At 30.6% G+C, this 15094-nt stretch overlaps 1 protein-coding gene and 1 long non-coding RNA gene across 3 annotated transcripts; one reads left to right on the plus strand and one right to left on the minus strand.

Moving 5' to 3' along the window:
• The first annotated feature begins 295 nt into the window (after window positions 1-295).
• On the plus strand, window positions 296-896 carry LOC145130865 (uncharacterized). The gene is made up of 2 exons (XM_079065621.1): window positions 296-530; window positions 682-896. The coding sequence occupies exons 1-2, from the start codon at window positions 296-298 to the stop codon at window positions 894-896; spliced, it is 450 nt and encodes a 149-aa protein (XP_078921747.1).
• A 6293-nt stretch (window positions 897-7189) lies between these two features.
• LOC145133276 (uncharacterized) lies at window positions 7190-8991 on the minus strand. 2 transcript variants are annotated; one of them, XR_013718518.1, is made up of 4 exons: window positions 8534-8991; window positions 8282-8405; window positions 7778-8208; window positions 7190-7662 (listed from the first exon to the last, which is right to left on the minus strand). It is a non-coding gene; the product is annotated as an uncharacterized LOC145133276 (long non-coding RNA). The 2 variants fall into 2 exon arrangements; XR_013718517.1 differs by having other exon boundaries at window positions 7190-8208; window positions 8534-8973.
• Between the last annotated feature and the right edge of the window lie 6103 nt (window positions 8992-15094).

Here is a 15094-nt window from a genome sequence, read left to right on the forward strand (position 1 = left end):
AACACCGCCCCTAGGGCTAGTAGTCTGGCTGTGACGTGGGTGCAAGGACGGAGGAAGACGGGCTCGATGATTGGTTATTCGAATTTTTTGACCGTTGGACCTGACCGCTTGTAAAATTTCTCTATATATACATACATTTTACATATTTTGTTCACAACAAAACACACACATACTCTTTCAAAACAAACATACACTTTCAAAAAAATGGATAATTTTTCAGTTCAATTTCTTATTCATCCGATGATGATCTGATGACAAGTTGGTTTTGCACACACTGTTGTCTGCGGCAAAAGACATGGTACATGAGAGAGGCGAGAGATCAAATGTCGAGAAGAAGCATAGAAAATGGATCAACTGGGATCGTGATGCGACAAATGAACTTTTGGTACGTGATTATTTTGCTCCTGATAGTTTATATAATCTATCGAAACTCAAAGAACGTTTTCGTATTAGTAGAAATTTATTCTTACGTCTCGGTGGAGATTTGGAACGTAATTATGAGTTTTTCCAATTAAGATGGGATGCTAGAGGTAAACGTGGTTTTACTACAATACAAAAATGCACGACCGCTCTTAGACAATTGGGATATGACATAGCCGCAGACGCATCAGATGATTATTTGAAAATGTATGAGAGGACGGGTCGAGACTGTACATATCTTTTTTTGTGAGTATGTTATAGAGCTTTATCGTGACATATACTTGCGACATCCAACTAAAAGTAATGTTGAACAATTGTATGTCGCGCATCAAGCGAAACATGGTTTTCCAGGGATGTTTGGTAACATTGATTGTACATATTGGGAGTGGGCAAATTGTCCCAACGCGTGGCGTGGTCAATTCACGCGAGGTGATCATGGGGTCCCGACTGTTATATTAGAGGCGGTTGTTTCATAGGACTTATGGTTTTGGCATGCATTCTTTGGTATGGCGGGGTCAAACAATGACCTGAATGTGCTCCAAGCGTCTCTGTTATTTAACAATATTTTGCAGGGTAAAGCACCAAACATGACATACGTTGTGAATGGAAATGAATATAAGTATGGTATTACCTAGGTGATGAGATATATCCAGAGTACGCTACAATTGTCAAGTCATATTCATTTCTGGCCGATGAAAAACGAAAATTGTTCAAATTAAGACAAGAATCTATAAGGAAGGATGTGGAACGATCGTTTGGAGTCCTTAAACAAAAGTGACATATAATCAAACATCTGACATGAACATGGGATAGGGAAAAATGGACGATGGTGTTGACTGTTTGTGTTATTTTACATAACATGATAATATAAGAAGAGGGTAGGGCTATTTATTCATATGCCGCGAACGATATACTTAATCCACCTGCAGTAATACAAGTTGGCAGCCCGACATACTTCACAAGGGTTTTGGAAATACAAAACCATGAAACACATCACAATCTACGACACGATTTGACCGAACACATGTGAAAGACAATTCCAATGGAAAAATGACAATGAAGGAGAAGAGGATGAGGACGGATACGACGAGGCGGATGAGGTCGGTGACGACAACGATGACGAGTAGTATTTTTCTATGTTTTTTTTATGTTTTTTAAGTAATGTAATGCTTTATTTGGTAGTATTTTTCTATGTTTTTTATGTTTTAAATTTTTATGTTTTTTTAAGTAATGTAATGTTTTATTTGCTATGTTTTATCTTTTTTTTACTAATTTAGATTTTAAACTTCTATGTTTTTAATTAATGAAATGTGGCGAGCCATGGCTGACAAATTGCTTAGCGACTTCAATGGGAGTGGTGGAGATGAGGCTAGCGAGTCACTCCCTCCACCCTAATAAATCAAGATGTTTTTTTTTTCAAATATAACTTCTCATTAATTTGACACATGTTATTTTCTTAGAAATTTAGAATAATTAATATTCCACATCATTTTCTTGTTTTTTTTCATTTTCATTAAAATGACACCTAATGATAATTATATTTAAGCATGTATCCCTTCCAATTTAGATATCTTAAATTTAAGCATTCTATATTTCTATGTTGCCGCTAAACACAAAATTTCTACAGGATTCGAATTCAATCTCAGTTAAATCAACATTTCTTATTAAGATATTCCTTTAGTTTGATATACATCCATTTCATTAAAATCAACTTGCTCAAATTCCAAGTTTGTCGCCTAGATTTAAGTTCAAATAAGGTTAGCATTCACATCCACATAAATATATTTTAGACAAAATTACAAAAATGGTCCCTATGGTTTACCAAAAGTCACAAAGTCAGTCTCTATTAATTTTTTTTGATGCAAATGGTCCTTGTGGTTTGCGAAACTTGCAAAGTTGGCCCTTTTTACTAATACCGTTAGTAAAACGCCATTATACCAAAAGTCACAAAGTCAGTCCCTATTAGTTTTTTTTATGCAAATGGTCATTGTGGTTTGCGAAACTTGCAAAGTTGGCCCTTTTTACTCACACCGTTAGTAAAACGCCGTTAGGGACTAAATCTGTAAGGGCATTTTCGTCTTTTCAAGTATAGAAGGACTGAATTCGTGACATTTGAGAAACCACAGGGACCATTTTTGAAATTTGTTTGAAAAAATAAATTAATTTGCTAAAGGTAGGGGAAGGCTCGAACTCAGACCTCCACCCCCCTTTATTTGACCAAAACTTTAACCATCACTTGGTTATAATACCCTAAAACTAATTTATATAATAACAAAAACATTAATATTTAAATAATAAATAAATTACAAAAAACATTTTTTTTACATAACTTTTTTTTAAATAAAACAAAAAGTATTTTATGTATTTATTTTACGTAAAATATATTTTTTCTCTTGTACCATGTGTTTTAAAACTTGTACCTTAGTTGTTTTGTATTTTTTTTAATTGAGTGGGTTGAGTGGGTTCAAAAAGATAGGATTTCCATGTGTTGTGGGTTGGGAAAGATGGAGAAAAAGAAGAGACAAAAATTGATGTAGTAGTGGGTTCGGTGGGTTGGGATGGAACGACTCCCTCCACTCTAACGGGTGACATTGGATTTTCTGAAAAAGGGTTTAGTGAAATAGATTAGAATATTACAACGATCAAGAGGTAATAAAAAAAACTTTGGAGAGCGGCACCTTTAATCAATTCCCATCGAGTAATTGTTTAATATTTACAAATTTAACTAATTATGTTTGTGTTATTATTTAAATAAAAAGCATATTTAAATGTTTAATATGGTAAGTATTTGTTTATTTTTTAGATGTTTGTTATTGATTTTTTATGTTTAATGTTAGATGCATTTATATGGAACAAAATGGTGATTAAAAAGAAGTATAATTATTTGATTTTAATTTCTTATAATGTAATAATATACATGTTTTAAGTTATAATGTTTGTTAATAAATGGCCATCTTTTATTTGTCAACTTTGAATTGAAGAGTAAGATAGTCATTATTTAAGTTCACACATTCCATTCAGTTAAAAAAACAATATTTATCTGAGCAACATTTAATTTCAAATGAATATCGCAGTCTATAAATAAATTCAAGACTTAATAAAAGAAAAAAATACCACTAGTTTGTTAAAACTTAAAACTAAGACCAACACATAAGCTCATGCACATAAGCTCATGTGTATGTCATGCAACATGATTTGTTGGAGAGGAAGCCATCAAATTCAAATCGATAATGCCATGTCACCTATGCAATCGGTAGCTTGCTTTATAAGTGAACAACAATACTTTATAATAATATAATTTTCAGATTTTGTTGCTTGAGATATAAATATAACTTTCAGATTTGAAGTTGGGCTCATAATTTTCACAACGACATATTGAGTTGATATGTTGACTTAAACTCATGCATCCACAATGGATTGAACTCTATAAAGTTCAATGGACTGTCACATATTTTTTAACAATCTGTATAATTTTATCATTTTTTTTTCTACGATGCATATAGAATATTACAAAATGTAATTTATAGTATATATTTAAGAATTAAAAAACTTTTCTTTTTTCTATTGAAGAGTTTAATGGTCATTAAACTCTAAATCTATTCAGTGTAGTATCTTATAATTATAGAGTTTGATCCATTGAATTACATCTAGACTTGTCACCTCATTCAACTCTCAGATTGAACTCATCATTATGGATGCTCTATCTCATTGCTCATTAGTTACGTAGATGAACCAAAATCCTTCCATTTAGATTCATTTACAATGACGATCCAACTTTGTATACTACAAGTTCATCTCATCTTAAATTTGTTGTGTAACGGTGTAACCAATTGACACATTTATTTATTTTTCTAGTTACAAAAGCTCAACCATTTTAGTGGGTTATGTTTTTTTTAATTTGTTTATTAAGTTATGTATTTTTTAAATAACTAAATACTATTAAGCAGTAATGTTTGTCTCGATAAGAGGTTGTATATATAAAATATGTTTTTTAAAAGGTAAACGAATTGAATGAGACCAAATGGTTATATTACTAATTTACCCTTACATATTATAAATCAATTTTTATGATATTTATCAATTTTGATATAAGAGAAGTTATGATGATAAAAAAAAATAATAAGAATGACAAGAAAATATTTACTAAAATGACGTTAAAGATTGAGACTACATTTCTAAGTAAGTATCAAATTTTCACTTATCCAAAATCAACAACTATTCTCACAAATTTTCAAGTTTAAGACTCTTATTTTCTCGTGCATAAAATTTGTTCTTTGCAAAGTTACTTTTACGTTAAATCGGTTACATAAATAAATCACATAGGAGGTCGCTAAGTTTACATGATATGTATATAATTTTACATATATAATAGGCGTTGAGGACGAGCAAGAAAAACCAATACACACAACAACATATATTGTTGTAACTTTCATAAACGATGTATGTTAATGAAGACAATGCAACAGAAGAAGATGATGATCTAGCATATACCATGGTATGTATCCAAGTAAGGGCTGTTTGGCAGGATCCGAATTTTTAATGTCTGAATTTCTAAGAGGGTCTGAATTTTTAAGATCTGAATTTTAAATACGTTGTTTGGTTGGAACCTTTGAATTGTTGTGATGAATTATAAAAATGACAGTTTTACCCTTATGTTGTTTATATATATATATTCTGAATTTTTAAGATCTGAATTTTAAATACGTTGTTTGGTTGGAACCTTTGAATTGTTGTGATGAATTATAAAAATGACAGTTTTACCCTTATGTTGTTTATATATATATATATATATATATATATATATATATATATATATATATATATATATATATATATATATACACTAGCCGTTTACCCGCGCCAAGCGACGGGTGTGTATATGTTTTTTAGAAATTAATATCTAGAAGCGATTAGTTCCTTTGCGCAGATAGTTTACAACATTTAAGAAATTATGAATAAAAATCATGCTAGAAAATATGAAATACTAAGAACAAAAAATGAAGAGTTTGGATTGTATAAAAATATGTACTAACACATGATTGATTTTACATTATTAATCGTGCAATACTTTTTTATACACCATATTTAATGTGTATATACTTCATTGCCTTTGAATTGTTCGTCGGGCTTACTAATAATTTTGTATTAGCACACGATTGTTTCCGTTTGATGAATAGTTTTTTTGGGCGGTTATTTCTTTCTATGATTAGTTTTCTTTTGGAAAGATGTCATATTCCAAAGAACATTTAATGCTTTGAAAAATATTATTACCATAAAACGACACACACGTTGTTATATAAGTGGATAATGATGATAATTTTCTTTCGTAAACATGTTATATTGCAATTTGATAATGGAAAATGCAGATTCGATCACAAATGGTGAATGTTTTATGGTCAGAAGTTTTCATAAACATATTATATACCAATAGGTTGCTTCGAGAAGAAGACTCTCTATATGCATATGATTGAAGAGAATAGCGGTACGATGACAAATGCACCTCAAGGATCATATTGTATAAGTAATGGAAACATAGAGACTAAAGTTGTAGGTTATCTATTTTATAATGCATTTTTAATTAATAATAATAATAATAAAGGTTTGTTTATTTGTAATTGATTTTAGCAAAACAATAATGACTTATTTTAAATTAATATATGATTTTATACTGTTATCAGAGAATAATAATTCGTTAATTTATAATGTTTGTAATGGTTAAATTTCTTTGGAATCATATTGTCTAAGGATGAATAGCTTGTATTAATGGGTTCTAATGGACTAATGGTTACTTTATACCTTATCGTTGTCAACTTTTAAAACGTAATCACACTTAAAAAAAAAATTCGAAGTATAATGTCCAATAAACAAAAAAAAAAAAAAAAAAAAAAAAAAAAAAAAAAAAACTTTGCTATAACTTGGAAAATTAATGTCGTGAGTTTCACAACTGTGGTGTGGTATTCATTATCGTCATTCCAATGATGTTTTCATAATTTTTTAATGTTGTAAATTATCAAAATAATTTCGCTTTTTTATTTGTAAATTTCATTTTGCTTCCCCAATGGTTCAAATTTAAGTTTTATATTCATAATTTTATATTTAATTTACTTATTAACTAATTATAAAAATTTTGATTTATAAAGAATGATAAAAAAATATATTATTTTTGGGAAATTGTTTTTTTAAAAATAGTATCTGTTATGTTCAATATTATTAATATTGAACTCTAAAGGACTAAAAACATGTTTGAAGTTATAATTAATTTATGTTACTTTTAAATACGTGACATTTCATTTGTCGTTATGTTTTTCTTTTTTGAAGAAAAAGATATAATTGTAATTTTCTTACAATATAAATCACTAATTCTAGCTTTTTGATTTGACAATTTGACTAACTCAATGCAGTAGTTTGAAAATTGATTAAATATATTATTGTTTTTTTCTAATATCGAATATGTTGCTTTTGTGACCATCGTGGGTTCTCAAGACCAAGTTTTATTTATATATTTATTTTCTTGACAATTTTTTACACATATAATTTATTTATTGAAAAGAAATATTAACTAATTCCATTTTTTAGATAAATATCTTTGCTTCCACAAGAGAAATAATTGACACAATGTTCGACAACATACTAAATTAAACGAACAAACATATGTATAATCATGGATAGATATGGAGATAAACTATACAAGACTTGCTAACATATTTGGTGACATACAACTATTCTTACACGTTAAGTTTAGAAAGCAAATCAAAAAGAAAAAAATAGAAACGTTCTTAAAAGAGGGTTATGTAACACCTGCCTTGTTTATACACAAAGCTGTATAAATCAAAATATGTTCCGAGCCAAGCTTCAAATATCAAAAATTGGATGAACATAAATTGAAATAAATTTATATATGGATCAACATACAAACCCATGAAATCTATACACTACTGAGGAGATTGATTTTTTCAATCCAAGCCAGCAGGGGCAAAATTGTCCATATTTTGACAAAACGATAAATAGGCGACCATTTAGACTTTTATCCTCTTTATGTTATAAAGGAAACCAAATCATCCCAACACTGCCACACAAGGACCATCAAGAACAGCTTCCATAAGTGCTATAACACCACCAAGTAAGCGCTTGATAGTTGATACAAATAGAAAAACTCCACCTTTATGTAAGAGCTGCTTAAGGTAGGTCCATTTGCCTTTATCAACTCGAAATCCTCAAGGAGCCGCTTCACTTCAAATTTTGCTGCACATTTATAGTCACTTATACAAAGTCAAATACACATAGTCACATACAGTCACACACACAATTAACACAACCAAATAGTAATAAACAATATATTCACATTAGTAAGACTTACCATTTTATCAACTTCACAGACATTTGTCTTAACGTGCTCTTCATAAATAATAAGACAACCAATAAATAAGACACTTACCCTTACCAAATTAAGAACTACCCCTTGATCAACATCAACTACCGACCAGAAAATAATCCCACAAGGTTCTGAAATCAAATTCAAAGGGTACTGATAACACACACTATTGTCATGTGTGTAATGTAGAGGATTCCAAAAGACAATGTAGAAATCAGATTAATCTGTTGCCTTGAGAAATTTTTTGGAAAAAATCATAATAAACAAAATACAATGTCATAATAAGAAAAAAATGTATAATTCTATAATTACAAAAAAAATAAGGAAGTACAGTGTTGTTTCTTAAAGGCAAACAAAAGACTTCACTGTATTTTGCCTATCCAACTTTTTAAACAACCTCGTAGCCATCCTAATCACTGAAAACCAACATTAAAGTAAGATAAATGTCTTATAAGTATAATATGTGTAGAAGTATAATAAGTGTAGAACCTGCTAGATTCGTAATGACATTTGAAAAAGCATGAGCTAATGGAATGCCCTTTCAACCACCAGACATATCCTCTCCTAAAAGCAATTTTTGCAAACTTTTCCTTCACCGTATCCAAATCTGAAACTGCAACTTAATTATTACCCAGTTTAATCAATCGATCCAACAAAATTACAGGTTTAGGGCACAACAAAATCATTAAATCATGAAATCCGGATAAACTCTGGAAAAAAGTGGCTATAATTGTGTATTACCTGAACATTTGTTGTCATTGTTTGTGACGCCTTCATTCACCTACTCCAGTCATATTTTGTTCATCCTCAGCTGCTTGGACCATTTTGAAAATTCAAGTAACGATAAAGATGTATACAAACCGGTTAACAAATCCTTTATTTTTTCCTTTGAGAATTAGATTAAAAATAGGGATTTAGAATTGATTCTCCAAAGAAAGAATAGGGATTCTGGAGAGACAATAATGGATATGGTATATTATGCCTTTTCTTGACTTTCATTGGGGATAAATTTAACCTCGCAATGGCTAAGGTTAGAGAGAGAGAGAGAGAGAGAGAGAGAGAGAGAGAGAGAGAGAGGATGACTAAGCCTTTGAGGAAGGGGACGGGCAACGAAGATGGATGAGTGTACACACAACTCGAGGTATGGGGTCCAGAAAACCTCTAATGATCATCAATCTATTAAAATCAAATAGCAAATGGGTGATACAACGATAATTTGTTTGGAGATGAATGGTTTGTACCTTTGTGGTATTAATTCCATATATAAGGAATGCAACGTGATTTACTGGATTCCACATTGACTCGATCAAGGAGTAAAGGCTAGGTCAAAGCCGATTTGAAAGAGTTAGAAGTATTAGCCGATAAACTGGGGAGATTGTTGGGCGTATAGGGGTGTTATTGGGTAAATAATGCATAAACTGATTGTACATACTGTAATTGAGTTTGTACCTCTTAAAATTCAGCATTTCAAGCTAAATGTTTATTAATTTTTTTAAAATTTAAATACTCTATATTGGGTAAGATAAGGATGTAGGTTTGAATGTTTCAATATTAATTTATATTTGTACTTAATGCATTGTATTTTGTAATTTGTTGATAAATGTTTGTACATTCAGCTTAAAGGTTTGGACGTCTTGAATCTATTTTTAGAAATAATAAGGTTTGTATAATAAGATAGTATATATATATATATATATATATATATATATATATATATATATATATATATAAACCCCGTACAAAATCCAAATTAACATAAATCCAAATTAAAGTAATATAAACCCCACAAATCTATCAAAAAATTAAGAAATCGATACAATGGATTATTAAAGTGAATAACAAATAAAAAAACTCATAAGAAATCTATCAAAGGTGCCTCATTTGATCTTTAGTATTCCCGATTCCATTTTAGGCTCCTTTCATCTCTTCCTCTTTTAGTATGCTCATTTAGTATTCATCTCTTTTGATTTATCTTGATTTTATGTTGTCTCTGATTTCATTTAAGAGAATGAGCATCATAGAAAGATTTCTCTCTGTGACTTGAAGAGTTTACAATCAATCCATATCTACAACCTACAGGTAGGAAATTTGTTCAATCCCCTGTCTTGGTGTATTAACAATAAAGTCAAACACTTTATCAAAAGAGGATTTCATTTAGGCATTTCATCAAATGGTTCATATGCTAGTAAATGTAATATCTAAATATACATTATGTGACATACATGTATATTAAAACATGTTTCCAATAGCATCTCAACACGTAAAACCTTCAAGCAATCAATTGCTAGTTTTTTGTAATCATCAAAAAATGATGCCAGATCCTTATGAGGTACACTAGCATTTCGTTATGATGCTCGGGTGCCAGCTTAACATCATTCTGTTCTTGTTCCAGTTCTTGATCAAGATGCTTTTGTTGATGCATTTCCAAACCTGTATGTTACATGCATCTTTTCTTGAAAAAATAAACATAAAACTGTGATTGTATAGATACAAAATCCCACAGTTTAACAGGTGATTTGGTAAATAAGAACTTGCATTTCTATAAATCGACAATGAATAGATACATAAATAAACTCCTATGGGGACCTAAAGTTCTGGTCATTAGAACACATCCACATATTTTCGATTTCAGCATAAGGATTTTTGAAAGTATTTTCAATTTCAGAGATGGTTACATTGAAAAATCGATTTTAAAGAAAAATCGATTTCATAGAAGAGATGGTTACGTGGAAAAAAGATTTTAAAGAAAAATCGATTTCATAGAAGAGATGGTGCGACGCCGGAGGTGTGGTAGGTGGCAACGGTCGGAGATGTGAAGCTGGAGAGGATGGAGGCGGCTGTTGTTTGATTGCTGCAGGAACGACGAGAAGAGGCGTGACGAGGGTAGGGCGAGGAAAAAAACAAGAACGCGTGCCTCTTTTTTATTTTCAGATGTATGATGAAGTCTGAATAAATAAGAGGCTATTTTCTAATTAAGAGGCAAAAAATAAGACATTGCCAAACAATCTGAATCTTAATTTTTAAGAGGATACCTCTTAATTTACCAATTAATAGGCTACCAAACAACCCCTAAGTTGATAACAGATTTTCGGGTTTACATATTTTAATTCTTTTCATTTTTATTGAATCATTAATAACTTGTTCATTTTGTATTGTTTTAATGTAGTTATAAAAAGACAAACAAATACCTAAGAAAACCTTATTTGGAAACCAATCCATAGTCATCTCAATGAATAACTCATTATAAATATTATAAATATGTGTTGTTGCATGAGAAGTCAAACACACAATGCTGGCACCATTATTTGTAGAAGATTTTCAATAAGCATGCATTTTCCTCTTAAAATGAGAACAAGTTAGCACGGAGAAAAATACATATAAAATTTCATGTTTTCTTAATGTTTAATATGTAACAGTTCCCTCTTAATTAGGCGGTGGAGATACATGCATATGTATTTAGAGGGTGTTTGGCAAAGCTTATTTGAAAAGACTTATAACTTATTTGGTCCAAATAAGGAGTTTTTAATAAGTAAGGGTAGGTTACTTATCATTTTTTGACTTATTAGAGGTTACCAACAGCTATAAGTTGTTTTTTACCCAAACACTTTTTTTTATTTATACCGGTATCAAACCGGTAATAAGTCAAAAAGCTCATTTTTTAAGCTTTGCCAAACACCCCCTTATTAATGCTCTCAAGTGTTTCCAACTCTTGTTAGTTTGTGCTTTATAACATATTTGTCTTTTTTACTTGATTATTTGATTATTGATGTAACATTTGCAATGTAAAGATTCATTTTTTAGTATATTATAAAGTCTATATATATATATATATATATATATATATATATATATATATATATATATATATATATATATATATATAGCTAGGTTCAGGTATTCAAAGTAATTATTGTGTTATTTTATGCATCAATGTGGTCCATTCAAATTAAATAAAAAATTAAATAATTAAATAAATAAATAAGGGTAATTTAGTAATTTGTTTAGTAACTTCCAAAAATAATCCCTATAATCATGGTATTGACTTATAACCTAAATAAATAAGGGCGTCTTTGCTTTCAACAAGTGGATCCACTTAAATGATTAGGGCTTTTAAACCTGTGTTCCTTTTAATCGGGCAAAGATGGACGAAGGCAGATCAACGAGTGCAGGTCACGGAGACTCAAGAAATCAGGTGCAGGAATCGTTTGGGGGTGCTGTCAATTGGTGGAAGGCCGAGGTTGCGTTTCCGATGGTGGTAATCGATCACTCATAGTGGTGGCTTATGAACGGAACGGACACAGCGAAGGCTCATAGAGGGCACAATGATTTGCCGATTGATTGCGAGCGGAGGAAGCGGCATAAGGCAGCGACTGAACGATCTATCGGGAGGAGAATGGTCGTCTCCGGGGCTCGATGAGGCCGAAGACAGGAAACGGGAATCGCAGTGAGGCTGTTGTGGCTTCTGTGGGTGTAGCGAGGACTCAAGCAACCTCTCGACTGTTTGCTTCATTTCCAGTAGCAAGGGGCGAACGGGGAGGAAATCCGGTGGTGTTTGTGAAGAGAAAAAAGAAGAGATGGGTGTGAGGATTGGTTCGATTGAAGCGACAACGACCCCGGGAGAGTGTTCAACGACATTTGTTCAATGGGAATAAACACGAAGAAATGGGAAACAGTTGGATTGAAGGCTAAGGACGAAGCAACAATAGGTAATACTTTTGATTCATTCATTTTTTTTGTTTGTGTCGACTGGTATCAATGGATGAACTGGATGTTTGGTTTTGAGTGTTTTTACAGAAATTGATGGTTGAACGGGTGTTTGGGTTTATTGTTTTGCTTGACAGGAACAAGGAAATGCAGAACAAGAGGTTCAACCTTGTGGTAAAAAAATGGTATCATTTCATATCAAATTTACTTCTTCTTATATGATAAAAATCAATTTGTTTCTATAGATGATTCAATGGATGATATTGGTGAGATTCCAATTCTATTGGAATGGAATCACGAATTCCAATTCTGTTGGAATGAAATCATGAATTCTAATTCTGTTGGAATGGAGTATGGATATTTTCACACTAATTTATGCATGTTCTAAAATTCTTGGTTATTGGTTTTGGTGCAATTCACAAGTCCACATATTTTTCCAAAGGAATTTAGTTTTTTATTTTTCATTTGCTAATGCATTATTGGAATCTAAACTACAATTTGGTTTTGTTTTCACAGAAGTTGATGCTTGAAGAACGGACCACAATGTTGAAAGTGATTCTAAGCAACATTATTCTTTTAGAATGTATTAGTGTCGTTAGATTTTGATGTTTTCTTTCCTGTTTGGAAATTTTTTTTAGTTTTATTCTTTAACAATAAATGTAATTCTTAACAATTGTTACCCGTATTCTATAAGAAATAATGTATTTTTTGTTTTTATTCTTCAATTGATTGTTCAAAAATTTGTTATTCTACAAGAAGTTTTTAAAGTCATGATCAAGAAATAGGTTCAAGAATATTTTTATTATTTATGGTCCAAGAATATTTTTATTTTTGAATATACTCATAAACATATTCTGTCAGAATGTCCGAATTAAAAGAATTATAATTCGTAAAATCGGATTTTTAAAATTAATAGAATCTATGATTCCTTAAAAAATGCAATGTTCCTTTATTAAATCTATATTAATCGACTAAAATACCATTGTAATTAATTTAAATGATATTTTTCAATTATATTTAATTCAATAATATATATTAATCACTTTCTTAAAATAAGTAAAATTGATTGGCCCACATTTATGAAGATTGTAAACTTTTCAATAATCAACTATATATAGCAAAGCAATCACATGTATTTTCATAAACCAAATAAATAAGTAAAATTGATTGGCCCACATTTATGCATACAATAACACAATAATTACTTTGAATAGAATAACCTAAGCCTATATATATATATATATATATATATATATATATATATATATATATATATATATATATATATATATATATATATGTCCTGCTATTATTTATGAAGATTGTAAACTTTTCAATAATCAACTATATATATAGCAAAGCCATCACATGTATTTTCATAAACCAAATAAATATTACAATACACAATCTAAAAATTATCATCATCATGGCTAAAACAACCATTAGTAATATGATATTATCATCTTTCTTGTATTATACTTAAAACTAATGTATGCGTTCTGCTTCTTCAACTCCCGCTGCATTTCTTTGTGTTTTTTCAATTATAATATTTGATCTTCCAACTTCCTATTATCGTTGATGTTCTTCTTCCTCGGCTCCAACTATATTTTCTGCTATTCAACCTTGCATCTTTCATCTCGTCGTGCATTTTAAAAAGTAAGTCTTTATAGTTTTTATGGTTAATTTCTTATTTATACATCTGAAATATTTATAGTGTTTCCTTTGGTTTTATAAAATACACCGTAAGATATGACTCGATTTCACTTTTTACAAAGATATTTGTTACACATGCCTTAAAATTAGGGAAAATGACTTATGAAGGTAACTAACTATTTCGATTGTCCATATATAGGTAATGTTCTTTTTTTTTGTTCTCATTAATGAAACCAACTTGTTACTTATGTTCACATTTAGGTAATATGACCGGCTATCACCTGTTTTTGCTTATGTGGCAGCCACGTGGCACATGACTTGAATACGTTGCACCTACGTGACATTGTGCATATATTCTCTTCGTTTACAGTATAAGAATTCATACGATTACACCCCTGATTTTGAACCCTAGATCGACGATGGCTTCTTCTTCCTCATTTTATTCTTCAAAACGACAAGATGAATTTCAAGCTGATCATCCATGTGATTGCAACTTACCATCTCGTGTGAAGACTTCAAGAACCCCTGACAACCCTGGAAGAAAATTTAGAGTTTGTCAAAACTCGATGGTAATCAGTATTGTTGAATATGTTGCAACTTTCTTCTTTTTCATCATCTTGTTGAATACCCTTTCTTCTTCTTCATCCTTTAATTTAACATTTTTTTTAATTTTTCTTCAAGAATGGAAAAAGTCCAAGCTGTAAATTCTGGCAATGGCTGGATGAGGATGAAGGGAGGACAGATGGAAGAAAGCCTTACACTAGGAAACCAGAAGAAAGCTGTAATCTAACCTTGAAAATTTGCACTTTGGAGAATGAAATCAGCATATGTAGGATGAAGATCTAACAAGAAAACAACACCAATTTTGTTAATAGACAAGAATTGGACAAAGTCAAGTGGAAGTTGTTTACTCACAAAGTGGCACTGATTTTGTTATTTGTATTG

The sequence above is a fragment of the Lactuca virosa genome, chromosome 8 (genome assembly GCF_052849685.1).
Source record: "Lactuca virosa cultivar CGN04683 chromosome 8, Lactuca_virosa_CGN04683_v6, whole genome shotgun sequence".
Classification (NCBI taxonomy): Eukaryota; Viridiplantae; Streptophyta; class Magnoliopsida; order Asterales; family Asteraceae; genus Lactuca; species Lactuca virosa.

Excerpts from the sequence above, each read along its gene's own strand:
- LOC145130865 (XM_079065621.1), top strand. The coding sequence starts at position 296 with ATGGTACATGAGAGAGGCGAGAGATCAAATGTCGAGAAGAAGCATAGA. Across the intron at positions 531-681 it reads ATTAAGATGGGATGCTAGAG|AGCTTTATCGTGACATATAC; the intron begins GTAAACGTGGTT and ends AGTATGTTATAG.